The sequence below is a fragment of the Plenodomus lingam genome (assembly GCF_022343315.1).
Source record: "Plenodomus lingam strain CAN1 chromosome Unknown contig_3, whole genome shotgun sequence".
NCBI lineage: Eukaryota > Fungi > Ascomycota > Dothideomycetes > Pleosporales > Leptosphaeriaceae > Plenodomus > Plenodomus lingam.
The window spans coordinates 1,933,999-1,959,539 of NW_027093944.1; the positions used below are offsets into that span (position 1 = coordinate 1,933,999).

The following is a 25,541-nucleotide window of genomic DNA, read 5'->3' on the forward strand; positions in this document are numbered from 1 at the left end:
CCTCATCCCTCCCCATAATCCCTCAAATCCACACCCGAAACCTCTCCCCCCAATCCCCATCCCCATCCCCGCGCACAACCGCACCCACAACAACGAGCCCGGCGATAGCTCCTCAAAGCCCGTGAGACGCGGGGGGAAACCTCTACCACCTCCACCTACACATGCACCTCCTCCCCCTCTCCCTGCTACACCTCGTAGCGAGAGAACCGCGACACTAACGCGGGAGACGCTGAAGACGCTGCTGTACTGGGTTCTTGGGTTTGCGGTGTGGTTTTTGCTTGTGGGGTTGGGGTTGCCGGTTGTGTTGGAGGGAGATGCTATGCCGGGGTTTAATCGGTGGGTGAGGGGGTTGGGGGGGAGGTGGGTATGAGGGGTTATTGGGGGGGGGGGGGATGGATTAAGATGGGGATGGATGGACTGGGGAAGATGGACTGGGGAAGTTGGAGTGGTAGTGGATGATGAAGTGTTCAGTATGTCAGACTACTGTGTATGGTAGCGAGGAGGGAGGAGGGAGAGCAACATTCGTCCGATGCATAACTACCAGCAGCAGCACCAACAATCAAAGCCAAAAAAAAACACATACTTCAACCCAAAACAACGAAGCCGGAGAGAAGAGTCTACAGCTTCGCCCGCCCCTCCCTGGCATCCCCCAGACTCCTCCTACCCCCAAATCCAAACAAATACGCCGCCACCTTCCTCATCTGAATCTCCTCACTGCCCTCCGTAATCCGATACCTACGATGATGACGCCAAATATGTTCAAACGGCCAATGGCGACTATACCCATTCCCACCATGGACCTGAATAGCCTGATCGGCGGCCTGGGTACACAGACGATTTGCGTAGTAATTGCACATGCTGACCTTGTCACCGAGACGGCGCTCAATATCAGCGTGCGGCATGGCGTCCATTTCCAGGGCGGTTTTGCGGACGAGTTGGCGCAGCATTTCGCACTGGGTGGCGAGTTCGACGAGGGGGAATTGGATGCCTTGGTTGTGGGATAAGGGGGTGTCAAAGGGGGCGCGGGAGTTTGCGTAGGCGACAGATTCTTGGATGCAGTAGAGGGCGGCGCCGAGGGAGGAGGCTGCTTGGCGGATGCGGTTTTCGTGAACAAAGGCTTGGGCGACGGCGAGGCCGTTGTGGAGGGGGCCGAGGGCGGAGGTTTCGGGGATCCAGACATTGGTTAGGGAGACGGTGGCGTGGTCGGTGGGCATATTGAGGGTCCTGGGTTTTTTTGGTTGTTGTCAGGACAGGGGGCGAGGGGGAGGGGCTTTGTGGGTATTGGGAAGAGGGAGTGGGAAGCTCACCATTCGAAGGACTCGGCTTTGAGTCCGGGAGTATCAATCGGGACGATGAAGCAGGAAATTCCCTTTACCTCACCGTCGTTGCCAGATGTCCTGGCGAAAATAGAACAGTGCGTCGCATGATGCATACCAGTCTGCCACTTCTTATACCCATTCAACAGCCAACCTCTCACCCCATTCCTAACCTCCAAAAACCCCTTGGTCTCCATATGCGTCGCATCGGACCCATGCCCCGGCTCCGTCAACCCAAACGTCATCCTGAACTCGCCCTCCAACCGCGCGGGAATAAACTCACGCTTCTGCTGCTCACCCCCAAAATTCATCAGCATGACCAGATCCGGGAAGTTACCGACGACCGAATGCTCCGTCTGCAAGTCGTTGAACAGACCCAGGCCTTTCGCCGCTAAATGCTCGCGTATGACCGCCATCCAGAGGTTGCTGCCACGTCCATCCTCGGCCCCGTTTTGCCCGCCATATTGCCTGGGCAGAGAGAGTCGGTAGAAACCAGCTTCATCAGCCAGTCTGCGCGCTTCACTCAGTAAATCTTCCCACTCTTTGCGCGGCAGGCCGCCATTGTCCCAGTCTGTGCGGGCGTGTTCGCGGCGGTGGTCGAAGAAGCGGTTGTTGTCATTTTGCATCTGGAGGGGGGTGATTTTCTCATCGATGAATTTGTCGAGGTCGGCGAGAAATTGCTTCAAATCATCTGGGAGGGAGAAGTTCATGGGTTGCGACATGGTGGGATTGGTCAAACTGTGTGGGATTTTACAAAAGGACGATTATGTCGTTCGAGGCTTTGTCTTAGCGGTCTGGGTAGGTTAGAAAGACATCTGGCAAACAGACAGTGCGAACAATTAACCGGAAGAGTAGTTCAGACATGATGATGACTCGCTCGGCTTCAGTCGTGGATTGATGCTTGAGTTGGAGTGTTGCTTTGCGGGGAAGATGCACGGTCCCTCTTTCCCCAGATCAACCTCGGTGATTTATGGGAAACTCGATCTCAACCCCACAATGCTACGACATCATTCCTCTACTCGCAACCGTACGTCAGAGCCAGCTGGAGCAGCGCATTAAGTGTCTTTGCACTAAACTGCCAACGACAGAACTATATGCAGGAGTTCAAGTAATGATTTCAGGCCTGCACAATGCCTCGTCTTGTAAGACTCGAGCATAACTAAGAGGGAAAACAGTAGCCTTTGCGCACGGACACATCGTATACTCTTCGTAACGCACCATGCAACTCGATACGATGCTGTCTCACGTAGAATAGCATGGTAGCGCTCATACTGTGAGACATGTCGCTATATTGGTAGAGAAGAGTCAGCAGGACAGGACGCGATACAGATTCCATTCTATGCTTTGTAGGTTGCCATAGAGACTGCAACATACAGAGTAAGTAGATCGATCGATATTTGCCAAGGAAATAAACTCTATCCTGAATGCTAATGGGGGTATCAAGCAATGCCATGACAGAGGCGCCTTTTCTTCGAGCATGCGCGATAAAGAGACGGACAGAAATAATGACCATCAAGATCCTTCATCAAACAGATCCACGCCAGGGAAACCCATCTCTGCCCTACAAACTCCTTGCTTTCAAGTAGAGGCGAGCGGACCGTAGAAATCGCGCAACGTGGCCACGAGATCATCTTCCCTGAACAACTGCAACAGCAGCTTCTCCTGCACCTCCCTCCACTTCTTCAGGGCACCGAGCTCGGCTTTGCTAAGCCACTTCTCCTCGTTGCCAACCACGTCGGAGCGCTCAGCCTTGGTAAGCAGGGGCTGGACTTTATCGCGTTCGAAAGCGATGCGCTGCAGTATGCGAACCATGCCCTTGTACGTATCATGTAGGAGTTTCTCGCGAGCGCGTTGGCGATCATACCAGACGAGATGCAGTGAGTGTTTTGCCTCTCTGCGTTCGACTTTGGGAATCTCTTGAGTCTGTACGAAGCCTTGGACAGTGAGGTCGTTGATGATGCCGCGAATGTCGGTTGCGGACATCATCATGGTGTTGCAGGTGGCGCGTTCGTCCAGCCTGCCTTTCTTGCGCAATGCGCGGATCAGCTTGACGCCAAGCTTGCCTTTTCTCGCGTATATGGTGTTTTCGACTTCGGTTTGGATGAGTTGCTTGGCAATCTCGTTGAACTCAATGTGCCATTGCGAGAAGCCAGCGCGTGAATGCCACGTGACGAAGTGAAATGGGTCATCAGATAGGAGCATAATATGCTTGTCCACTAGTCGTGTCTTTTCGTCTAGGGTGAGCTTGGTGGGATCTATGGGCTGGCTGAGAATGTTGGAGCTGCGTACGTGCCCTTTGTGAGTGATTAATACAACCGCATTGGGGTCCAGGCCTTCACAGACGTCGACTTCTTTGCTGAGATGTTTTGCGACATCGCGCGCGGTTACGAGCGTATGAGGGTCACGGGCAATTTCTTCGGGCTGTTGACCGCCTGGCAAGGGAGGATCTACAAACTCCTCATAGCAGCATGGTGTGTGAGCTTCTACCATTCGCAGCATGGTCTCGTAGATGCGCGCGGTCACGTATCCAGAGCGTTGCTCGACCAGCCGTACGAGCTGTTCGGTGCGCATGGCAACGGCGATTTTGTCGGGGTTGACGCGGACGACAAGGCTGTCTTCATTCGATTGGGCACCACCTGCCGTCCAACCGTTGCTTCCATTGATCTTTACCCGTTTGTTGCTGCTGCCGTAATCTGTGCCGTTGGACTGGGAACGAGAGAATTTAGGCGCCGTCAACCACGCGTCCCGCATCTCTCGCTTGCGCTGCAGAATGAATCGAAGCATTCTGTCTTTTTCTTTGATGCCCGTTGGTTGTATGCCTTTATACTCTTGCTCGAGGACCTCTTGTGTGACCCAGTCGTGTACATCACCCGGAGAGAGGTATTGTAGATCAGTGACAGTCTTGACCCATCCACGCTCGATCAATTCTCTGATGACGTCGTAGAGTTCATCGGCTGATTTGATTTCATCGTCTTTGTTTTCGTCGTCATGGGCTGTGCCGTTGACACGGGCTGCGCCGTTCACGCCGTCTGATTGAGAAGACGCACCGTTGGCCGTGCCATTTGCACTGGTGACTGCACCGTTGCTTTGTGTGCCGTTCGTCCGTTTTCGCTTGTTGCCAGCTCCATTCACTATGCCGCTGTCCGACTCATCGCCACTGTCCGTCTCTGATGGGAAATATGCCTCTTTCAGGTCTGCGATGCGGGTGTGGCCGAGCGCGAGGAGGTTGGACATGACGTTGGCGGCCTTTTTGCCAAAGCGATCCTCGACGAGCTTAGTGACCTTGCCGAAGCGCACGATGCTGTACGAGTTCTGCCAGTCAATCTCATAGTAGGTCACGGGCGTATGGTCGCCAGAGTGGAAGACGAGGTGTTGCTGGAGGAGAATGACGAGGCCGTATTTGATTTGGCGGCCAGTGAGGTAGGAGGCGCGGGCGATTGCTGCCAGCGTTTGGCGACCATGGCGGGCGAGGATCGAGTATACCCGCTAGGAGAAGTCAGACCAACTGTAATTGCTACTGCCAACTCCCACCAGCATTTGCGACAGAGCAGCGCGAGTCGCATAACATGATGCTGTGATGCTGTGGGGATATGTATGCGCAAAAGAAGGCACGACTCGACATACCGCTGCCAATTCACCATAGACGTCCTCGACCAAGTGGGTGCAGAGCTCGGCAAGAACCTAGAAGCGTGTTGGCCTTGGACTGTTCCTTTGTCTATGTACACGGCGCGCGGGCGCAATCATATTCTTACCGGAGTTTCGCGCTGAGTGTGAGACATGACGTTTTTTTCTTCTTTTGCCTAGATATTTGCCAAATATCCAGGGTTTTTACTATTAGGACTACCGGGCAGACATTAGCTTTGTATCTCTTGAGATTGAGCAGAGCAGCAGAAGTTGAGAAGAGCTATAGAGTCAGTCCGTTGCAGCTGCTGCCGGTGTAGGAGGGAGCAAGGATAGGAATTAGGAATGGTTATAGAATAGAGGAATCGAAGAATCGAATAGCAGCGCCCTTCCCAAAGCCCAAAAGATGTGATGACTAACTAGCGGCTGAGGTAAGTGACCAAGCCAGGCCTGCAAGTGACCACTGAGCGTCCAACGAAAGCCGTGACCGTGCGGAATTGGGGCTTGGCAAGCGAACCAGAGAAACCTCAACTTGGGACCATGGATGACCCAGCCCTCGCCCAAAGAGAGAGAGTGTTCCCCTCCCATCAACGCCATCCATTGCCGCCGCCCACCCCATTGACTGCCCCCCGCCCGGCGTCTTCTACACAATGCTCTCACGATCGACCACCTGCCGGGCTGCGCAGCGTGTTGCCCGCCAACAGGCCGTCCGCCCGGCCATCCAACGCCGTGGACTTGCAGCTCCCGCCTCGGGCTCGTTCCAGTACCAGACGGGCGAGGCCGATGGCGTCAAGTATGCCAGCAGAGACTTCTCCGGCCCTACCACGACGCTCGCCCTGGTCGCAAAGGCAGGCACGCGCTTCCAGCCGCTGCCCGGCCTGACCGAGGGCCTTGCCAACTTTGCTTTCCGGGTAGGCCAATTCCACGTTCCATGTCGAGGGAGGAGAGGGAGAGGCAGAAGGAGGAGGGATACGAGGAGGAGGGATTGTAGACTGCATAGGTCCATGGTATTCATTCGCATAGGAGCTCTCGCTGATGCGCAATTGCACACCAACAGGGAACCGAGCGACGGTCGACACTGCGCATTGTCCGCGAATCCGAACTGCTGGGCGCCGCCCTCAACGCCCACCACTCGCGCGAGAACCTGGTGCTCGAGGCCAAGTTCCTGCGCGATGACCTGCCCTACTTTGTCGAGCTGCTCGGCGAGGTGGCTAGCTCGACAAAGTACCTGCGTATGCGCCCCTCTCTCTTTCTGTCTCTCTCTTTCTCCCTCACTCTTCTTCCCGCTCTCCACGGCATGACGTGCATGACGCCCACTGACAGCTGCTTGATGCAGCCCACATCTACAATGAGGAGGTCCTCCCTCTGATCCACTTCGCCCACCAGCGCTTCCTTGCCGACACAACCGCCATGGCTACCAACTCGGTTCACAGCCTGGCCTTCCACCGCGGCCTCGGTGTCCCAACCGCCTCGTCCTCGACAATTCCATACACAAAGTACCTCGATGCCTCGGCCATTGAATACTACTCCCGCATCGCCTACGCCCGCCCCAACTTCGCCGTCGTTGCCAATGGTGTCGAGCATGCCGAATTTTCTAAGTGGGTAGGCGAATTCTTCCAGGACGCTCCCCGCAAACCCATCGACGAGTCAAGCGCTACTCTTGCGGAGAGCCAGTACTACGGTGGTGAGGAGCGCATTGCCCACGCTGGAGGTAACACCGTCGTCATCGCTTTCCCCGGCTCCAGCTCGTTTACGGGCAAGTCGTACAAGCCCGAAATCGCTGTCCTCAGCTCGCTCCTTGGCGGTCAGTCCTCGATCAAGTGGTCGCCAGGCTTCACCAAGCTCGCCCACGCTGCTGCTCCTGGAGCCAAGGTCGCCACTACCAGCGCCATCTACTCCGACGCCGGTCTTCTCTACACTACCATTACAGGATCCGCTCCGGCCGTCGCCGAGACCGCTCGTGCTGTCGTCAAGGCCATCCAACAGATTGCCGCCGGCGAGATTTCAAGCGAAGAGTTCTCCAAGGCAAAGGCCGCGGCCAAGTTCAAGGAGCTGGAGTACGGCCAGGACATCCGCGCCGGCCTCGAACTCACTGGCAACGGTCTCATCCACAACACCCAACCGTACCAGATTGACGACGTTGCCAAGGCCGTTGATGGCGTCTCGGAAGAGGCTGTCAAGAAGGTGAGACTACTACAATCCGCTTTTACCGCAACGCGTGCTAATGAAACGACCAGGCTGCCAAGCAATTACTCGAGAGCAAGGCCTCAGTATCGACTGTGGGTGACCTGTTTGTGCTGCCCTATGCTCAGGAATTGGGCCTGAAAGTGTAAATACAGCAATTTCCAGCGCAGTTTAGATGTACAAGGAAGAAAGAATATTCTGTTCTTTGGCTTGGGGGGCTTTGTGTAACATTATCCTGTGATAGTTTCCCCAACATGGATGTTTTGTCTCTTCGGAGAAGTCTTTTCGGTTCATCATGTGCAATGCGTAGGTGTTGTACGTACAGTATTTCTTGCCATGTTTGATGCTGTTGCTCGAGCTTGGGCACGCTGTGAAATGCGAAATGTGACTTGTTAATGACGACGAACTGCAGGTATTGTATTTCCGTGGCATGCTATGCGCATTACCATGTATTCTGTCTGCCCTCCTTGCCGCACTCATGTCAGGTCCTCGTCTCGTCTTACCGGAGGCGCAGCTCTAAACCATCACGTGCCAACGCGTTTGAAAAGCGCATCGTTCCCTTGCGCACGGACGCACCACACGCCCTACAGGCTAACCTCTACCTACACCCCCACACTCCATCACCCGCCCATGTCCAACATGCATAAACACTGAACATTAAACATTGAGCGTTGTACGTGCAGTGCGAAATACGAGATACACAACCAACACCAACACCACCACGATTACAATCAGGATCACAATCCACAATCACGCTCGCAACGTACACCACGCGACACGCCCGTACCGCGATACGCATCCCCCGGGACAGCAAGGCCCGGTGCAAAAACGCAGGTTATCTGGAACGAGGGGATTCGCGTGTGGTTAGGAGAGTGCTCTGGATTAGAGGGGATAGTAGGGGATTAGGGTTGGATTTGTGTTTGGGGAAGAGAACGGGAAAGGGCAAGAGAGAGAGAGGAAAGAGAAAAGAAGATAAAAGAAGAATGCCACAAACCCTCTACCCCCGCGCCACGCTGCGCAAAATCATAAAAGCGCATGCAAATCGCAGTGTTAGCAGAAATGTGGATATTTTGGTAAGTTTGCTGTGGTTTGGTTTGTTTTCACGTCGATACGTCTTTTGGGTTCTGCTTCTGCTACATCCAACTTCTGTGGTATTTGGTGGATTGAACACATGTACTCGTGCCGGGGATTAAAAATCTTTGCTAACGTGCTCGTAGATATATTTAAACTACATGCTTTTCATGCAAGAGTAAGTTTATATTTTTTGCGGATGGGTTTTGTTGGTAGCGGTTATGTGGGCTGAATGCCTAATAACAATTGATATACCGCAAACCCTCATACCGCAAACCCCCTCCCCAAACCCAGCAACCCCCAAAACTAACCAAACAACCCCCAGACTCCTCAATGAAGCCACCATCAAAGCCAAACTCAACAACGAGCGCAGTCTCAGCGCAAGGAGTATCCGCAGAGTGAGCGAGCGCACGTTGCGGAAGTATAAGGGGTAGTGCTGGGCATGGGGTTGCATGCCGTGCTTGTAGATAGGTCCTAATATGTCTCGTACCAAGAAATGGGAATTGGTTTTGAACTGCTAGATGGATGATACAATGCCGATATAAATCAAGAGTGATGTACTGTTGTGTGGATGTATGGGGTGGATAGGAATAGCAATTCCCGAGTCCAGTATGGTATTATAGTATAGTCCAGTCCAGCCCAGTCCAATAATCCTATTCAATACAGTCCGGTCCAGTACAATACACCAAACCCAACCCCAACCCCAACCCCCAACAAACCAACCCTCCACAACCGCACACACACCACCCAAAGCAGCCTTCCGACATCTTTTAACTGTGCTGAGAATGGAAAAGTACTACTGCTTTCCAGACACCGGGGTGCTTGTCTTGTTATTTCCTGTTTGGCTGCTTTCTTTCTAATTTCAGGATAGTTTTGATTCGGGGGTAGGAGGGTGAGGGTTGGATTTGGGTAGTATGGAGAGCTGGGTGTATGATCAGGGTTGGGTCTGTTAGTGTTGCTGTGGGGGTGGTGTGGAGGGTGAGATTGGTGGTTAAAGGGATACAGTGTAAGTGGATGAACCGTTGTGTTGAGCCTTTAAAAGTCTAACAACAGACAGAATATTGGATTACTTGATAACGTTAACATGGGTAACCCCCACAATCTCAGCTCTACCTCGATCCAGATCAAGTACTGTAACTCCCCAATGTCCTTCGTCTTTCGGCCCATATGATCCCATGTAATCTCTCCATTCCCGTACAAACGTCGAGGATCTAGACTACCATCACTACAGCATGGGCAACGCTCCTCTGCTAGCCAAACCAAAGAACCCGATATCCTCACTGCGCGCCCTCTACAAAAACCCCATTTTCTCCTTTTATATCTTGGCAATCTTGACCACGACCCACCCCTCCGCATACCTCTTCCCGCTCCCCGCCTCGGGAACCTCTACCTGAAGCCCCTTGGCCAACGCCCTGGGGTCCTCATTTTCCCCTCTCCCTCGCCTCGCAACCGCCTTCTTCACCCCCGCAATCGCAATTCCCAACGCCACACAACTCGCCAACGTACTTTGAATCGCGCTTCCCCACGCAGCCTGCACGCCGCGCGCCCTTGCCGCGCCGGCCCCAATCCTCCTAACCTCTGCCCACGCCTCTTTTGCCCGCCGCAACGGCATCTCCATCTCGTTCCAGAGGCTACTCTGCGGATCCGCCACGAGGACAGCAAAGCGAGGATCGGGCGCCTTAAACGGGCCATGGGGCTGAGTGTGAGTTTTGAACTCGGCAAAGGGCGGGGCTTCGGGCGGTTGGAGGGCGAGAAAGGGTTTCATGCGGAGTTCGTACCGGAGCTGTTCTGTGCTGAAGGGGCGATGGGGGAGGGGGAGGAGGCCGAGATACAGCAGCGCAGTGTAGAAGTGGGCGAGGGCGAGGGCGAGGCAGGACGTTGCTTCCGCTTCGGCGAGGAGGCTCTGGAGATGCTGCATGCTGTGGTCTAGGTCCTGGGCATCGCGGAAGCGTTGTGTGGAGGTGAGGTGGAGCCGGCGGGTGTGCAGGAAGGAGTCGATGCGTGTGAGGAGTTCTTTACGCCGGGTGGCAATGAGCGAGAGGAAGAGATACATGCCGCCGAATTCGTCGGGGAGGTATATGTCCTGCTCGAAGCCCATGTGGATGACACGCTCAATCATCCACAGTTTGCGCGCGTAGACCCACGTGCTCAGACTGAAGTCCATAATCTCGTCTCCTATGCGCAGGATTTCGGCGGCGCGCGCAATGTCAGTGTCGATGAGCGAGGCGTCGGCTTGAAGGAGATCCCAGCCTACGATGACGTGGGTGAGCATGCGACGCAGTCGGCAGCGATTCTGTCCTAGGCAGACCCATAGATCGAGGTAGGCGTTGCCTGCCCGCTCGACAAATTCGTCAATGAGCATAGCAAACTGGAGGCGTGGGGGCTTTGCCAGGTTTGGATTGCGGGGAGGTGAGAGAGCCCAGTTTGCTGGGTCGAGGATAGGGGAAGCGGGGAGGACGAGTGATTTCACGTCAGCTAGGGGGAGCGACACAGAAGATTGAAGAACATCGGGATGAAAGAGGAGGGCTGCCAGGTAGGATCTAGCATAGGCCAGTGGCGGCGGGTTGCGAGAAGCAAAGTACCAGAGAAAGGATTGATATTCCAGTGGGTCTTGAGGGAGGTCAGCGAAGCGGGTGGCCTCTGTGCAGTCGGAAATCATGTTATGCAGTTGCTTTAATGCGTCAGCAAAAGAAAGCTCGACAATGGGACGTGGTGGAACAGTGGATGCCAGACGTCTTTGCAATTTCGAACTGAATGCTCTGGCGACGGGTTTGCCAAGTGAATGTGAAGCGTTGATGGCATGAAGGCTTTCGAGGACGGGAGGCCAGGAATAGGGAATTTGGCTGAGTGATAGATCGATATCGAGAGCGCGGAGGAAGAACTGCCTGAACTCTAGGCGAGATAATATGGCTGCTCTGAGACTGTCGTCAATTTGTAGGTCGGTGTCTTGTATGACCTCCATAGCAGCATCCAACTCCCTCAAAAACACATCCATTGGCATGCTCACAAACAAGACGCGATTATACGTCTGCGTACAAAAGTCCTCCTCTTCAAAGTAATCCCTACTCGTAATCTTCGCAATCACAAAGTCACACCCCTTGATCACGGCCAAGCAATACGCTCTCAGTATCTCGAGAAATGGTCCAGGGCGTTTGGCGTTGGCAATGTCCCCACGATAAAACTGCGCCTGCTCTAGCACTTTGACTTCTGGCCAGAGGAGCTTATCGATGTACACTGAAGTGAAGAGGGTTTGGGACAGGGGGTAGCCCGAGTGCCACGCCATTTCGTGGCAGAGAAGTTGGTCCATGATGCCGATGAGTTCTTCTGGGAGTAGGGGTCCTAAAGTATCGTAGTTGTCTTCGAGCGTCTCCCCAGGTTCGAGGAAGCCGCTGTCCATTTTTGAGTCCATGATCTGCTCGCAAGGTTACTTCACTCTGAGGATGACATGGACAAGGAAAAGGAGGGAGGATATCTACCTCAATAGCCCCAATGGACTCGAAGAGCGTAAAGTACTCATCTTTGACAAGCTGCCCGACTTCGAGGGCTGAAATATATTAGCAAACTCTTTTCAGTCTGCACAAAACCAGGCAGTAAGCGGTGCATCCATCCCATCTACAGGCAAACATCTCTCTCACAAACAACCCCGCGATAGCCCCACCCTTGTTCACCCTCAAAGGTGTCCGAGAGGGAAAACCCACCATTACAAGCCCGGGTAAACTTCTCAGTCACATCATGAATCTTGGGCTGCACACTCCCATGCGGCCATGATCGCGATTGTCTCAAGGGGAGAGTGGCAGTCGATGTAGTCCCCTTCGTCGCAGCAAGTGCGGAGTCTTGCGCGTGTGCGGAACCTAGACGTTACATCAGTACCGCAAACCAACATTTCCCGGGAACAGGTCATCAGGAGAGGGAATTACTGGGATAATTAAACTTTGGAATAGTGTCCTGGGCGAGGGCTGTGCTTTTGTGGCCTAGAGACGCATCTGCTGCATCTGCCATGTTGGTGAGGTGGAGTCGTGCCTCCGATGCGGGCAAAAGTGGGAGCCGAGTGGGTTGTGGAAGTTGACAGCCCAGGGATGGAGAAAGAGAAGAGAGACAGAGAGAAGACCAGCACCATCCAACATTAGTCTGGATGAGGCTCAAATTTGACGTCACATGGTATCACGATCAAAAAGGGAGATTAATATAGAAGGCGCAACAGAGTTCAATCCCCGATGCTTTGGTCTCGCAATCCCCTTCTGCTCTGATTGATAGTACAGAATATACACACGTTCCTATCCTCGGTTGGCCTCTAACCTTCACCGTCCTCGAGGGACACCGTCTATGCGCCGGTCTTCTGCGCATCAACCTGTGCCTGAAGCGCCGCAGCGTTCAATTCCTTGCTCTCGCCCTGCTTGCCATTCTGTGTCCACCACGTTAGCCCCAAAGCCCTTCCTTTTCACCACCCTGCCTCTTCAGCAGCCCATTGCAGACTCACCTCCCACTTGGCGAACCTCAATTCGCTCTCGCCCCTTCGCTCGGCAATGATGCGCTTTTCATCGTTGAGCGAGCGACGCACAACGCGCGCGGCGATGGCGACGTAGCGGTTGTAGCTATCTCATCAGTCAGTTTCGTCTCTAATAGCAGCCGCTTGAAGTCGTTGCCGGGATGCAATGGGAGGGGCACGGCGTACGAGAGACCTGCTGCTTTCCACGCGGCTGCCATTGTGATGGGGGGATGTGTGGTGGGGTTGTTGGGTAGAGACGGTGTTGAGCGGATTGCGGGTTGTTGAAGGTTGCTGGAGCTCCGGCGAGATTTCGCGCATGCGGCCCGCAACTCAGGGACAGCGTCACGTGATGAAGGCTACGATCAGCCAGCCAAACTTTGGTTGCGTTCAATCCTCTCTACAGTCGAGTTATATTTCGAGTCGAATATTCTTTCAGAGTCCAATTAGGGAACAGCATTGATGGTATATTCGTTTCATTTTCATAGCCAACCCCTCATTGGCAAACCGTTATCGTGATCTACTACATCGTGCATGTGAATAGTTACGACAAGCGTGCGCCCTGCCGTGCTGTACTGCCTGCTAAATCTCCATATCACACATCATTGGACGTATCTTCATGAGTCTGTCTCCATGGCATCACCACCCTCGGCCTCATCGCCTCCATCCCGGTTCTCAAATGTCGTGTCCAGCCATTCTGCAATGTCCTGTCCCTCGTAGAGCGCGAAATTCTCACCAATGCCGCCAATACCAACACTGGTGTTGTCTACGGTCAACTCCTTGTCCTGTGAGAGCGACTCCTTCAGAGCCCTCAGCGCGTGCTTGATCAAGTCCTCCCTGCTGGCGCCCTCAAACTCATCCAGATGCCTCTCGAGATATGTCCTGGCCATTTGACTCCTGGCACCGATACCACAAGCAACCATCTCCTGTGTGACACCGCTGGGCTGGAACTCGAACAGGTGCGGCCCCTTGGCATCAATACCGGCAATCAGTAAACCAACACCGTATGGTCTCCGTCCGTATTGCTGAGTGTTGGTCTGCGCGCGGTCTGCAATGCGAGAAGTGATCTCGGACAGTGGGATGGCACGGTCGTATGTCAGGCGCGAGGCGAGCGATTGCTGCTTCATGAAGTTGGAGAGGACGCGGGCATCCGAGGCGAGACCGGCAAGAGCGACACCAAAGTGAGAATCTATCGGGATGATCTTCTTTTGGTACGACGAGAGTTCTTCGGCATTCCTCTGTGAAAGCGTCAGTGGGGAGTTTTGATTCAAGGATACTTGACAATCGCCGTCAAGACTATGCTGAATAGTCACACGTAGGTAGAATAGCTCAGCATAGAATAGCCTCATGAGAGTATTACCATACCTTGATTGCTGCAAGCACAGCGTGTGTCTTGCTAACGATACCAACGACCACCGAACCCTGTTTGACCGCCTCCTGCGCGTACTCGACCTGGAATATGCGGCCTTGCGGCGAGAAAGTGACCGAATCGTTGTCGTAGTTGTTCCTGAACATGATGGCGACGAAGGACGTGGGGTATCACTACAGTGATTCAATGTCCTTTTGGTCCAACAGAACTCGGATTGTCGACCAATCTAAAACACCTCAGCTGGACTTTAACCTTTCAAAGAGGAATCTCTGTAGAGGTGAGGCGCCGAAGAGTGGGCGTGAGTGGGGGGCGTGGTTGCTGGCTCGTTGGGTTGTTGTGGAGGGTCAAGGCAGCGGAAGTTGACGACAGCTCCCCAGAGAGCTCTGGCCCTGGAGCCTTGGCAAGACCGCCTCGCGTCCAACTGCAACCTCGTGGCAGGCAGCGGCTAAGCACAACACCAACAAGTCAACATCGCATTCATAACCCCGGGCGGAACAACCACGCTATAGTACGACGAGAAGCCTCTTACGTGTATCAAGGCGACAGTGGAAGGGCCCCCCCTTCGGCTACCCCATCATGGCCGGCATCAAGACCATCATTGGATTGTCCTTTGTACGATTCCCAGGCGCATGCATGCGCTTTATCCCGCCCATGGGAAACAATGCGCTGATACCCTCATGCAACAGGTCCTTGCCATAGGCTTTCTCCTCGTCATTCTCTCCGCCGCGCTCTTCAAAAACTACCTCACACTCCTGGTAGTCGCAACCTACATAGTCGCACCACTTCCCAACTGGCTTTGCGGGCGGGCCGCGAATCGCGATGATTTCATGGAGGCGACAGGGAGCGGAGTTGTAGACTTTGGGAGGTTCCTTACGGGCTTCTTCGTCGTCATGGGTATTGGTGAGTCTCCTGTCCACAGGACATTGCGACCTTGGCATGTGAAGGGGTTGTGGCTAGGCTGCACGACGAAACCCCCGAGAGAAATATGAATATGAAGGCGCCCAGGGCATATGCAACTTGAGCTAACGATGGGATACAGCCCTACCCACGCTTCTCTGGCACTCGGCGCAGATCGCTGGCGGTGCCGCAGCCATGTCTGTCTTGGGTGGTCTTACTATATATGCGACCATCATCAGCTTCACGCTGTTTTTCCAGGAGCAAGAAGACTTCTGACTAGCCGGGGGAGCTCAGCAATGAGTTCCATCGAGGAATTGGTTTGGGTCCAGAGTAACGCACGTGGTGGAGGCGCCGGGAGCGCACTTAGTCGGTCGGTTTGGGGATCCGGACAGCCTGGATCAGGTCTGATACTGTTCATATAGTCTACTCGAGCGATTTTGTACGAATATGTTGCACACAATACATAGTCGATTGGAATACTCTTTGAAGAGGTGTAACGTTCAAGTGCACGTGGAATCTTGGTGAAATAGGATGGTATAGTCCCAACATGCAGAGAGGCCGCTGAAGGTATCCCAAATATTCTTACACAAACGTCAAGATTGAAGTTAGAAATGCTTGCCTGAAGCATACTGTGCTGTCCACAACACCCACACGCATTAAGCCCAGCCGTCCATTAGACCGTCTCGACCCCCAACTATCTCATAAACACATAGTTTAGAGCGCCAGATTGTACGTGTACTCATCCTCCATATTCTGCGCAATCCAAAGCACAGCCGAGCTACAGCACGTTAGTCAACATAACCCCCTTCAAACCCATCGCCCCTTCACCAGACTCACCTAAGCATAACCAGCGCATTCGCCACCACATTTCCCACACCGAGCCAAAGCGTTGGCCAACTATACCCCGGCACAATGTACTTCATCGCCAACACCACCGAGCTGCCCGCCAAACCGCCAGCCAATAGCGCAAACCCCAAAAACAGCACCAGCCTCGCCTTCCACGCGACACCGTTTCCGCTATACGAGAAGCTATCGGCAGACAGGCGCGACTTGTCAATCGAGTTGATGACCAGCATGCCGAGCGCGCTGCAGATGCCTGGGATCCAGTCGACAAAGGTGATGTGGACGGGGGGCAGAGAGCCGTTGAGCGCCGACTTGGACCACACGGCGATGTCGATGAGCGTGTAGAAACCCAGGGAGAACTGCAGCGGGGGGTGTTAGAATAACTGGACGGGATTGTGTGGAGGGGATGGGCATGGGCGGACCAGAGCTCCGGCGATGTAAACGCCTGCTGTGCGCGTGTTGGCGCTGTTCATCCATGCGGGCTTTGGGAAGCGGAACAGGCGGTTTTCCTCCATCGTGGGTGGGGGTGGATACGAAGAGCGCGATCAGAGGTGTGGGATTTGCGTGGTGACGAAACGGGGATTGTCGTGGGTGATTTGGTGTTGAAGATTCGGTTGATGATGTTGGCGGTTGCGCCTGGCTGGAGAGAGAGAGTGGAGCTGCGAGGCTGCGTCCTTTAGCGCTTGACGTCGGGCACGGTTCATCCATGCCGATCTAATCGACATCCTTGTTCTAAAAAAGTTCCCCAGCGCGCGAACAACGTTCAAGTTAAATCTACACCTAACCATACACTTGCCAACTCCAACAACACTTCTTCCCTCCTATCTCCCCCTCACCACCCCCAAAATGGCGCCTATCCGCTCCTCCACAAAAGGCAAAAGCCCAAAAGGCAAATCCTCGTCCAAATCCTCGTCCAAGTCGTCGTCGAAACCCAAACCCAGCGCCAGCACCGGCAAAGAACCAGAGGGCATCTCCAAGCGCAAGCAGAAATCCATGTCCCTTGCCAAGCCAGGTGGCGTGCAAAAGACAAAATCGCTGTCGTCGAAGAATGGTATCAATAAGAAGAAGAAGCGCGTCTACACAGAAAAGGAACTCGACATCCCGGCGCTGAATGGCATTGTACCCGCGGGCATTGCAAAACCAAAGGGGCAGAAGAAGGGCAAGACCTTTGTGGACGATTCTGCTAGTATGGTATGTATTTGTCTCCTCTCTGTCCTTCCTCCTGCGCAATTCCTCGTGGCTCTCTCAACCCTGCATGCAAATCCTGCGCAAGCCAAGAAACACCATACTCATACCATGCAATAACAGCTCGCGATCATGTCCGTCGTCAACGCCGAGAAGGAAGGCCACCTCGAGTCTAAGATTGCAAAATCCCGCCAACTAGAAGAGATCCGCGAGGCAAAACGGCTGGCGGCCGACGAGCGCTCGGAGGAGAAGAAAGAGCGATTTGAGGAGCGCAAGGCGGCGCTCAAGAAGAAGAGGAGAAGGCATTCGGAAAAGGAGGCAGAGGTTACGGATGCAAAAGGGAATTTCAAGCAGAGGAAACGCGTTAGCTTTGGTTGAACAAGAGCATGTGGCTGTGTGGCTGTGAGAAGCAGGAACATGTGGTGTGTGTTTCTGTACGTGGGGTGCATAAAGCAGGATGTCTATGGTTTTCACGCCGGGTCTACCAAAAAAGTCTATGATACCCCAACCAACCCAAATTCTAAAACATCTACAAGTCTACCATCCCCAAACCAGCAGGCTTTTTTCACGCATCTGGTAATATCAAACGGCGATTATTTGGGTCAAAAATCGGGTACTTCTTCTCTGGTGTATCGACCTTTGTCTTCTTGCGCTCCAGCCTAGAAGCGTCGTGGTCGATATCCTGGTGCATTTTGGCGAGAAAGGACGATGCGGCGACGGCGAACCAGCGTCCTCCGCCCAGCTGGAAGGATCCCAGGTGGCCGCCCCAGTTTGTGGTACAGAGGAGGGCGTAAGGGTTCTGTTTGAATTCTTGGTAGGGAATGGCTGCTTTGGAGGAGATCTGGTGTACACGCGCCATTAGCATGACTTGCATACCAGAAATGAAAAAGGGTGATACAACTGCAACTTGAATGGAGAAGACTTACCGGATCATCTTCAGCATTGATACCCAGAAACGGTATCCTGACGCCCAACAAAGCATCCACACTTTGCGCATCGCGGTAATACGCCCCCTCAGAAGGATACCCCCATGTCGGACACTGCACATGTCGATCAAACTCAAAAATGTACCGACTCTTCCTCACCATCTCCTCATCCACACCCTCAATCTGCAAAATCTGCTCGCGATGCCTCTCAAACAAGCCCATGAGATTTTTCCCCATGGTGCGCGCATACACCTCCAGCCCCAACCATGTGCGCTGCAACTCGGTATTGCACAGCTCCAGATTCCAGGGGTTACTGCAGGCCACGGCCGCATTCAGGATGCAGGCGTCGCCCTCCTCGCTGCAGTAGTTTGTGAGGATGTTGGCGCCGAGTGAGAAGCCGACGGCATAGAGCGGCCGGTTGGGGAATATCTCATGCAGGTATTTGATGGTCTGGCGGACGTCCCAGGTTGCGCGTGAGTTGAAGAGCTGCGGTGTGGTGATGCGGGAGAGGGCGCAGCCGCGGCCGTTGACGACGCAGGCGGCCCAGCCGTTGCTGGTTAGGGGGGCGAGGGTCTCGCGGAGGTAGACTTCATGGGAGCCGCCAGTTAAGCCATGCAGGGCGATGAGCATGGGTGTGGTGTCGGTGGGGTTCGGGAGGCTGGTCCATTCTTCAGGAAGGAAGTTGGTGGTGCGTTCTGGGAGGGTGGGGGAGGAGGCCGTGTCTGCGTCTGCGTCTGCTGCTGGACTGCTGGCTTTGGTGGGGGAGACGACGAAGTCGATGGCGAAGGTGCCTGGGTAGACGGGGTGGTCTGAGGTGAAGATTTGACGCTTGTAGTGGATTGGAGGACCGGGGTCTTTGACGGCTGTATACATGGTTTGGAGATGGCCGTTGAAGAGGAAGGGATTGAGACGACATGGGGGGATGGAGGAGGCGGCTAGTTCTGGGAGGGTGGTATCTTTGCCCGACTTGGTTTTAAGGGGTGCGGGTGATTTGTGGGAGGTGTAGGATGTTTTGCCATGGCCGAATATCCAGGATATGTCGAACATGTTCTAGGCGGTATATACACTTGTTGTCGTTTGTGGATTTGGTTCCTGATATTCCCTGTTCGATGTCTCTGGGCTAATTACAGTAACGCTGAGCTATGCCGTGTTCCTAGCTTTATAGCTTCTTTTGTCTATAGCTTGTCTAACTCTTTCTCGAATTCGATGAGATGCGGTGAAAATATCGACGAATGTAGAACTCCTGTTATGTAGTGTAGAGAAGGAGTTAATCAGGCCTTTTTATTGGCTGCTTCTGTGTTCATAACCAGAACTGGACGTTGAATTTGATTACTTGCTGAGTGAAGGCAGAAAGACGCAGAATCTAGTAGTATGCGAGTGAAAGCAGAACGAAGTGTGTATCAAAATACAAAGTCGATTTGAAAACGAGCCTCGGCTCCTTCGGTGATAGTCTGTATTTAGTTACCGTGGTAGTGTCCCTGGCGGTTGACTGTAAGTGGCTGACGACACGCGCGCTTGTCGGCCAATGACGGCAGCGCAGGTGACATCGCGGTCGCGACTACTCTACCATGTTCGCGACTACCGTCACCGTCAACGCATCTTCACTTTCACCACCCTGCCCTCGCTCGTTCGCCATGTTGCGCCCAAACATCGACATGTGGTGGTGACTGCGCTCACCCGGCAAATTCTTCAACAATGGACCCTCGCTACAACTGGCTGCCGCAAGGCTTTCCCAACGGCCAATATGCGCCCTATAATCATCCTCAGCAACCAAATGGATACCAATACCCGCAGCCACAGGCACAGCAGCAACAGCAGCAGCCGTCGCAGCAAGGCTATCCACCACAGTACCAGCAGCAATATGCCCCAATGCCCATGCAGACTTCTGGGGGCTACCCGCCGCCGCAGCAATACCAGAACTACAATCAGGCGACACCACCTCGGCAGTCGAGCCAACACTACCCGCCAATGGGTATGCCAGTGTCGCAACAGATGGCCCAGCCAATGCAGATGCAGCCGCAGATGAACCAGAACCACCAACAGCAAATCCAGCCGCGTATACAGCCCCAAGTCGTTATTCCTGCAAGGAACCCCCACTCGCATCCATCGTCCGCTATGCAGATGCAGCCCCCTCGACCACGGGAGGCTCAGGTACAAGTGCAGGTGCCGGTGCAGCGGCCCGGCAATGCGATTCCGCAGATGGATGGCGTGGCAGAGCTACAACGGCGGTACAGTTCTCAGCAGTCTGTAGCCTCGCCTGCAACGAAGCCTGTGGAAAGGTCGCAGTCGCATCAAGAAAATGCTCCTCGCCCGCAGCAGCGGCCTATGAATACGCAAATGCAGAACCAGAACCAGCATCGCACGCCTCTCCAGCCCCAGTCTGTACCAGCGCAGCGTGCGCCATCTCAAGCACAAGCCCCCCTTAAGCACGAGCGGACTCCGTCTGTACAAGATCCCTCACCCAGACCCAAATCACACCCTAAAGTTGTCATCTCGAAACCCTCGTCACATCAGCTCACTCCAACGAAGCATGTTCATACGCAACGGAAGCAACTCCCAGCGGACCTCTCGGTCATGCTACTTTCCGCCGCAGACGAATACATTGCTGCAGCACGCGGTATGAGCGCCGTCATTCTGCGCCACAAGAGACAAGCAGATATACATCAATACCAAAAATACATGGCGACGGCTATGGCATGTATGGAATCTGTATTGAAGGACTTCAATCTTCTACCCCGAGACGAGGCTAAGCTGCGCTTAAGGTATGCTAGCTTGTTAATCGACGAGACGGACAACTCAACCGAGATTGAGGGAATTTTGTCAAAACAGATATCGCTGTGTGGACGTTTCCGACTGCACGATTTGAAGTATGCCACTTTTCATCTACAAGCTCGATATCAGTTCAAGACCAATCATCGCGCTGCCATCAAGTCTTTGAGCAAACCGATCAGTGAAGCTGAGACATTTCAGCATATTGCCTGGGTCTATGCTCTGAGATTTTTGAAGATTTCACTCATCTTGCAGGTCCCGGGACGTATTGAAGTAGTCCCTGCGCTACAGCAGCTGAATGCCATAGCTTCCCATGCCCAAAAGCTTGGTGATCGAGCCATTTACGTGGCCTGTTGTGTAATGGAGGCGATGGTGCATCTTCGATCTAGCGCAGCAGACCGACTTGAACAAGCCCAGAGAGCTGTTGCAGCTGCACGCAGTCTACAGCTCGAGGTATCGAACACACAGCTCGGTTCATTCGGCACTCTCATTGACCTGGTCGATGTTGCCTGTGGCATTCAACAAGGCAATCCTGACCATATGAAGCAAGCTCGGCTCGATGGAGTCATGACGGACAAGACGGAAAAGAGTGCAAGGATTCATGCTGGGATTTTCACGGTACTCATTGAGAAGAGCTTCGGTGGTAGCCTGACAAGCGACTCTGGTGGGATCTTTGAGAAGAATGCGGATGGACGAGACGAGCTCCTGTTCTCTTGGCTTCCACGAGAGGACATGCAGGCGCTATGTTTCCACATCAGCGCACTTGATCAAAGTGTCCACGAAAAAGGACTTCGATTTATTGAAGAGGCTCACTCACGATCCAGAGAGGCGCTGAAACGTCAGACCGCGTTCGATGCACCGGTCAGCATTGCTCAGGCTCAGGCAGACTGGATTCGTGTCCTCGATTGGCACAACGTGTTCGCTTTGGGTCTGATGTCACTGGCTCGCTGTCAAAATTCCAAGGCAAAGGATGCGTTGTCAATCCTTAAGGGCCGGATTGCAAAACCTCCTTACAACAATCAGGGGGTGTTTACTCGGTCCCTATCATTCTTGTCAGCCGTCATCTATCAAACTGAAGGGTCACTGAGTTCCGCTCTTACTGCGTACTCCTCGGAAGAGCTCGCTTTACCGGACGCAGCAACCTCACCAGGCATGAACCTAGATCTCGCGATACTTGCGGCCCTTAACCGCTTCCTCATTGTGCGCAACCCATCTCACCCTGAGCATCACACTGCAAATACACTGGTAGTAGCACTACAACAAATAAGCGGTAACCACCCGAATCAGTACATCAGAACAGCATTCCGCATTCTACAGGGCATGATCAGCGAGAATGTGACGATCAATCGCCAGAAGACACAGATGCAGTCGGCGAGCAATCGAGCCAGAGATGTCTTTAGCGCTACAAACAATGCTGAGTTTGTCATCATGGCCCTGAGCGTGTTCACTGCGAGATTCTTCGTGGACGCTCCAAATTGGGCCAAAGCGATAGACGCCACGAGGCGTATCGCACTCCGGAGCGGTAAACCGCTTTGGATGGCGGTTGCCGCTGGCCTATGTATGATGGCGTACCAACAGAATGGATTGTTCGAGGAGGCGCAGAAAGCACAAGCAGACTTTGAGCTTGTGCGAACCAAGTTGCCTCCTGCTCTGCGGGGCGAACAGGAAGAAGACATGGACGCAGAGGGCGAAGTCGACGAGGGATGAAAGTGAGACCCAAAATAGAGGCATGACGATCATTTAGAATGCCTAGATGGGCGTAGAACAGCATTTGTTGGCGTAATATGGACGGCGCATCTACTTCACAGCATAATGATACCATTGGGGGATTTGGGAGAAAAACAAGGCGCTGGCGGCGTTGTACAAATGGGTGGGTTTTTCACAGGTCTCCGCTACTGCAACGAGATATTGCTAGTCTTCTGGGCTTTCCTCCCTCGAATGGTGCGTGTACATAAGAAAAGCTGGTGTAAATCATACTAGCTGTTTTGTCACAATCAGGTGCTCGTCACGCGTCTCACTCCCGGAATGTCTCCATGAAAGCTTCGGATCTCAAGCCAGGGCATAATACGCTGTATGATTGCGCTTCCATGTTTGGAATAGCGAGCTTAGGCAAATGACAGCGGTACCTGCTATGGTGATGGAAGATGTTCAACTAAGTCGGGCGACTTATTCTGACTTTAAAAACATCGCAATTGTAACCAGCACCTCATCAGCAATTTCTCTCAAAATACACCCATCATCATACTCCATATGATCAATGAATCTCTCCTACCAACCCCGACTATCTCTCCATTGCCAAAACGGTCAAAAAGTATCCCATCATCCACGCTACGTTCACATCACGTGTGCAAGTCATGGTCCAAGCGCCGGTCCTCAAACACTTTATTTGCCGCATGTCAAATAAATTAAATTTTCCCGACGCTTGGCCTAGGAAAGATAATTGCCACGACTAAAATGGAGCTTTTGCTTTGGCACGGTCAAGACTCAATATACAGAAACCGGGCTGGGGGGTTGTTCGATCTCGTTTGTGCCGGGCGCTTGGGTAGCTCGGATCTTGGGGAGGATGTTGTGTGACGTGTGGGCATAGGCGGGAAAGGCACAGGTATTGTGCTAGGGTTGATATCAGGCATGGAAAGAGGTTTTCTTGGATATTTTTGAGAAACAGGATGAAGTGCGAGTAGTGAGATTTGATACAGGGTGTGGGTTTGTCATCTAATTGCATCGATGCTTTGACATACGCTTTGAGCACGTACCGGTATGTCATGGTATCTCCTACTTGCAGGTATGTTTGACGCTCACGGAGGCACTAGTCGACACATTTAGATGAACTCAAGGCGACTCAGGCCCTAGGCGCTACTAGTCTAGACCCCAGTTTCGCGCCTTGAAGCCACATCAAGACGACACCAAGGCTTCACGAATAGCAACACCCCCCTCCGGCCCTACTCTGTACCACTTGGGATCCCTGGCGCAGTCAACCAGTACATCAAACTCCGGAGCGACGTCGCCTGGTTTCCGTAAGAGAAGGACTTGCTCAAAGGGAATCCTTCATTAACTGTGGAGAAAGAAGATGGGAGGGTATCATGTGGGACGTGCCTGCAAGTAGGCTTCGAGAAGGTGTGGGGACGACTAAGTACCAAGCAATCCGTTACCGCATCAAATGACCGGTGATTTTAGTCTGGGGAAACTGTTTGGACTATCGAAACAACGGGTTTGCGGACGAGTGTACCGGTTGAAACACTCTGGATATTGATGAAGGACTGAGGTGATCTACACCCTTGGTCAGTTGGGCGAGGGCATACAAATATGTCTCCTGGCCTGACCCAAGCCATTCTTTACGGTCCAGCCTGAGTCTTTCTTTTCTACCAGTAGCATTCGTTCTGTTCCTTTTCCACGATGTTGAACATCTTCCTTACCGCTGCCTTTGCAGCTGGCCTGTCCCAGGCTTTGCCCCAGGCGACCTCCGCCCCGGCTTCATCCAGTCAAAGTTCCATGACGACCATGGCGCCCGCTGCAACTGGCAACCCCTTCGCAGACAAGAACTTCTACGCCAACCCATACTACTCCTCAGAAGTCCACACCCTGGCCATGCCCTCCTTGCCCGCCTCTCTAAAGCCCGCAGCCACAGCCGCAGCCAACGTCGGATCTTTTGTTTGGATGGACACGCGCGCCAAAGTACCCACAATGGACACCTACCTAGCCGACATCAAGGCCAAGAACGCAGCAGGTGCAAACCTCATGGGCACTTTTGTCGTCTACAACCTGCCAGACCGTGACTGCGCAGCCCTGGCCTCCAACGGCGAACTCAAAATCGCTGAAGACGGCGCCAACATCTACAAGACCGACTATATTGACAAAATTGCTGCCATTATCCAAAAGTACCCAGACGTCAAGATTAACCTCGCCATTGAGCCAGACTCGCTAGCCAACATGGTCACCAACATGGGCGTCGCAAAGTGCTCCAACGCCGCACCCTACTACCGCAACCTAACCTCGTACGCACTCGAGAAACTCAACTTCGACAACGTTGACATGTATCTCGACGGCGGCCACGCCGGCTGGCTAGGCTGGGACGCCAACATTGGCCCCGCTGCCAAACTCTACGCCGAGGTCTACAAAGCCGCTGGCAGTCCACGTGGCGTCCGTGGCCTGGTCACCAACGTCTCCAACTACAATGCCTTCCGTGCGGCGACCTGCCCGGCCATTACATCCGGAAACAAGAACTGCGACGAGGAGCGCTACATCAATGCTTTTGCGCCACTGCTGAGCGCAGAGGGATTTCCCGCCCATTTCATCGTCGACACAGGACGCTCGGGTAAGCAGCCTACGGATCAAGCGGCGTGGGGAGAGTGGTGCAATGTTCGTGGCGCTGGGTTCGGTATCAGGCCGACTACGACTACGGATAACGCGCTGGTGGATGCGTTTGTATGGGTTAAGCCTGGAGGCGAGGTATGTTTTCTTCCCTTTCCCCTTTCCCCTTTCCCCTTTCCCCCCTCTATTCACGTCAAATACCTACTTCCATTCGGCATCACAATCAAGGAAAAGAATAATAGCTAACATGAGCATTAGTCTGACGGTACGTCCAACACCACATCCGCCCGCTACGACGGCTTCTGCGGCAGAGACTCGGCTTTCAAACCCGCACCCGAGGCCGGAACCTGGTTCCAAGCATACTTTGAGATGTTGCTGCAAAACGCAAACCCCAAGCTTGCATGAGCCGTTTTCCTTTCTCTTTCTTCCATTCTACTACTCCCCGAAGCTCGGATTTCCAGCGCTAGACTAGACTTGTGTAGATATGAAATCTCAGGCAGTGCTGTACTGTACATATTTCTCAAAACAAACATCAAGTTTCTGCAATAACTTTTACGTGTTTTAAAAAG

At 53.5% G+C, this 25,541-nt stretch overlaps 13 protein-coding genes across 13 annotated transcripts; 6 read left to right on the plus strand and 7 right to left on the minus strand.

Annotated features, from left to right (window-relative positions):
- Positions 1–568: 568 nt before the first annotated feature.
- On the minus strand, positions 569–2,550 carry IAQ61_008001 (uncharacterized protein). The gene is made up of 3 exons (XM_003840484.2): positions 2,179–2,550; positions 1,308–2,110; positions 569–1,224 (listed from the first exon to the last, which is right to left on the minus strand). The coding sequence occupies exons 2-3, from the start codon at positions 2,036–2,038 to the stop codon at positions 618–620; spliced, it is 1,338 nt and encodes a 445-aa protein (XP_003840532.2). The 5' UTR covers positions 2,039–2,110; positions 2,179–2,550; the 3' UTR covers positions 569–617.
- Positions 2,551–5,323, minus strand: IAQ61_008002 (uncharacterized protein). The gene is made up of 3 exons (XM_003840483.2): positions 5,069–5,323; positions 4,941–4,997; positions 2,551–4,802 (listed from the first exon to the last, which is right to left on the minus strand). The coding sequence occupies exons 1-3, from the start codon at positions 5,093–5,095 to the stop codon at positions 2,895–2,897; spliced, it is 1,992 nt and encodes a 663-aa protein (XP_003840531.1). The 5' UTR covers positions 5,096–5,323; the 3' UTR covers positions 2,551–2,894.
- Positions 5,324–5,587: 264 nt separating this feature from the next.
- On the plus strand, positions 5,588–7,270 carry IAQ61_008003 (uncharacterized protein; the record flags this gene model as incomplete). Its single annotated transcript, XM_003840482.1, has 4 exons — positions 5,588–5,848; positions 5,995–6,169; positions 6,274–7,121; positions 7,175–7,270. 4 exons carry the CDS (start codon positions 5,588–5,590, stop codon positions 7,268–7,270), a joined length of 1,380 nt encoding a protein of 459 aa, XP_003840530.1.
- A 472-nt stretch (positions 7,271–7,742) lies between these two features.
- On the plus strand, positions 7,743–8,714 carry IAQ61_008004 (uncharacterized protein). The gene is made up of 3 exons (XM_003840481.2): positions 7,743–8,194; positions 8,339–8,370; positions 8,518–8,714. The coding sequence occupies exons 1-3, from the start codon at positions 8,105–8,107 to the stop codon at positions 8,624–8,626; spliced, it is 231 nt and encodes a 76-aa protein (XP_003840529.1). The 5' UTR covers positions 7,743–8,104; the 3' UTR covers positions 8,627–8,714.
- Positions 8,715–9,507: 793 nt separating this feature from the next.
- IAQ61_008005 (uncharacterized protein) lies at positions 9,508–12,191 on the minus strand (the record flags this gene model as incomplete). The annotated part of the gene is made up of 4 exons (XM_003840480.1): positions 9,508–11,604; positions 11,669–11,736; positions 11,891–12,043; positions 12,110–12,191. The coding sequence occupies 4 exons, from the start codon at positions 12,189–12,191 to the stop codon at positions 9,508–9,510; spliced, it is 2,400 nt and encodes a 799-aa protein (XP_003840528.1).
- Positions 12,192–12,513: 322 nt separating this feature from the next.
- Positions 12,514–12,896, minus strand: IAQ61_008006 (uncharacterized protein; the record flags this gene model as incomplete). The annotated part of the gene is made up of 3 exons (XM_003840479.1): positions 12,514–12,594; positions 12,670–12,784; positions 12,865–12,896. The coding sequence occupies 3 exons, from the start codon at positions 12,894–12,896 to the stop codon at positions 12,514–12,516; spliced, it is 228 nt and encodes a 75-aa protein (XP_003840527.1).
- Positions 12,897–13,292: 396 nt separating this feature from the next.
- IAQ61_008007 (uncharacterized protein) lies at positions 13,293–14,190 on the minus strand (the record flags this gene model as incomplete). Its single annotated transcript, XM_003840478.1, has 2 exons — positions 13,293–13,913; positions 14,041–14,190. The coding sequence occupies 2 exons, from the start codon at positions 14,188–14,190 to the stop codon at positions 13,293–13,295; spliced, it is 771 nt and encodes a 256-aa protein (XP_003840526.1).
- A 289-nt stretch (positions 14,191–14,479) lies between these two features.
- IAQ61_008008 (uncharacterized protein) lies at positions 14,480–15,431 on the plus strand. Its single transcript, XM_003840476.2, has 3 exons — positions 14,480–14,656; positions 14,731–14,944; positions 15,084–15,431. The coding sequence occupies exons 1-3, from the start codon at positions 14,621–14,623 to the stop codon at positions 15,215–15,217; spliced, it is 384 nt and encodes a 127-aa protein (XP_003840524.1). The 5' UTR covers positions 14,480–14,620; the 3' UTR covers positions 15,218–15,431.
- IAQ61_008009 (uncharacterized protein) lies at positions 15,432–16,441 on the minus strand. Its single transcript, XM_003840475.2, has 3 exons — positions 16,207–16,441; positions 15,779–16,143; positions 15,432–15,719 (listed from the first exon to the last, which is right to left on the minus strand). The coding sequence occupies exons 1-3, from the start codon at positions 16,297–16,299 to the stop codon at positions 15,656–15,658; spliced, it is 522 nt and encodes a 173-aa protein (XP_003840523.1). The 5' UTR covers positions 16,300–16,441; the 3' UTR covers positions 15,432–15,655.
- Positions 16,442–16,630: 189 nt separating this feature from the next.
- Positions 16,631–17,347, plus strand: LOC1 (60S ribosomal subunit assembly/export protein; the record flags this gene model as incomplete). The annotated part of the gene is made up of 2 exons (XM_003840474.1): positions 16,631–16,975; positions 17,093–17,347. The coding sequence occupies 2 exons, from the start codon at positions 16,631–16,633 to the stop codon at positions 17,345–17,347; spliced, it is 600 nt and encodes a 199-aa protein (XP_003840522.1).
- Positions 17,348–17,534: 187 nt separating this feature from the next.
- On the minus strand, positions 17,535–18,945 carry IAQ61_008011 (uncharacterized protein; the record flags this gene model as incomplete). Its single annotated transcript, XM_003840473.2, has 2 exons — positions 17,535–17,810; positions 17,896–18,945. Coding segments are annotated over 2 exons (1,326 nt in total), but the record flags the coding sequence as incomplete, so codon positions are not given.
- A 645-nt stretch (positions 18,946–19,590) lies between these two features.
- Positions 19,591–22,371, plus strand: IAQ61_008012 (uncharacterized protein; the record flags this gene model as incomplete). Its single annotated transcript, XM_003840472.2, has 1 exon — positions 19,591–22,371. One exon carries the CDS (start codon positions 19,591–19,593, stop codon positions 22,369–22,371), a length of 2,781 nt encoding a protein of 926 aa, XP_003840520.2.
- Positions 22,372–24,057: 1,686 nt separating this feature from the next.
- IAQ61_008013 (uncharacterized protein) lies at positions 24,058–25,377 on the plus strand (the record flags this gene model as incomplete). The annotated part of the gene is made up of 2 exons (XM_003840470.1): positions 24,058–25,110; positions 25,231–25,377. The coding sequence occupies 2 exons, from the start codon at positions 24,058–24,060 to the stop codon at positions 25,375–25,377; spliced, it is 1,200 nt and encodes a 399-aa protein (XP_003840518.1).
- Between the last annotated feature and the right edge of the window lie 164 nt (positions 25,378–25,541).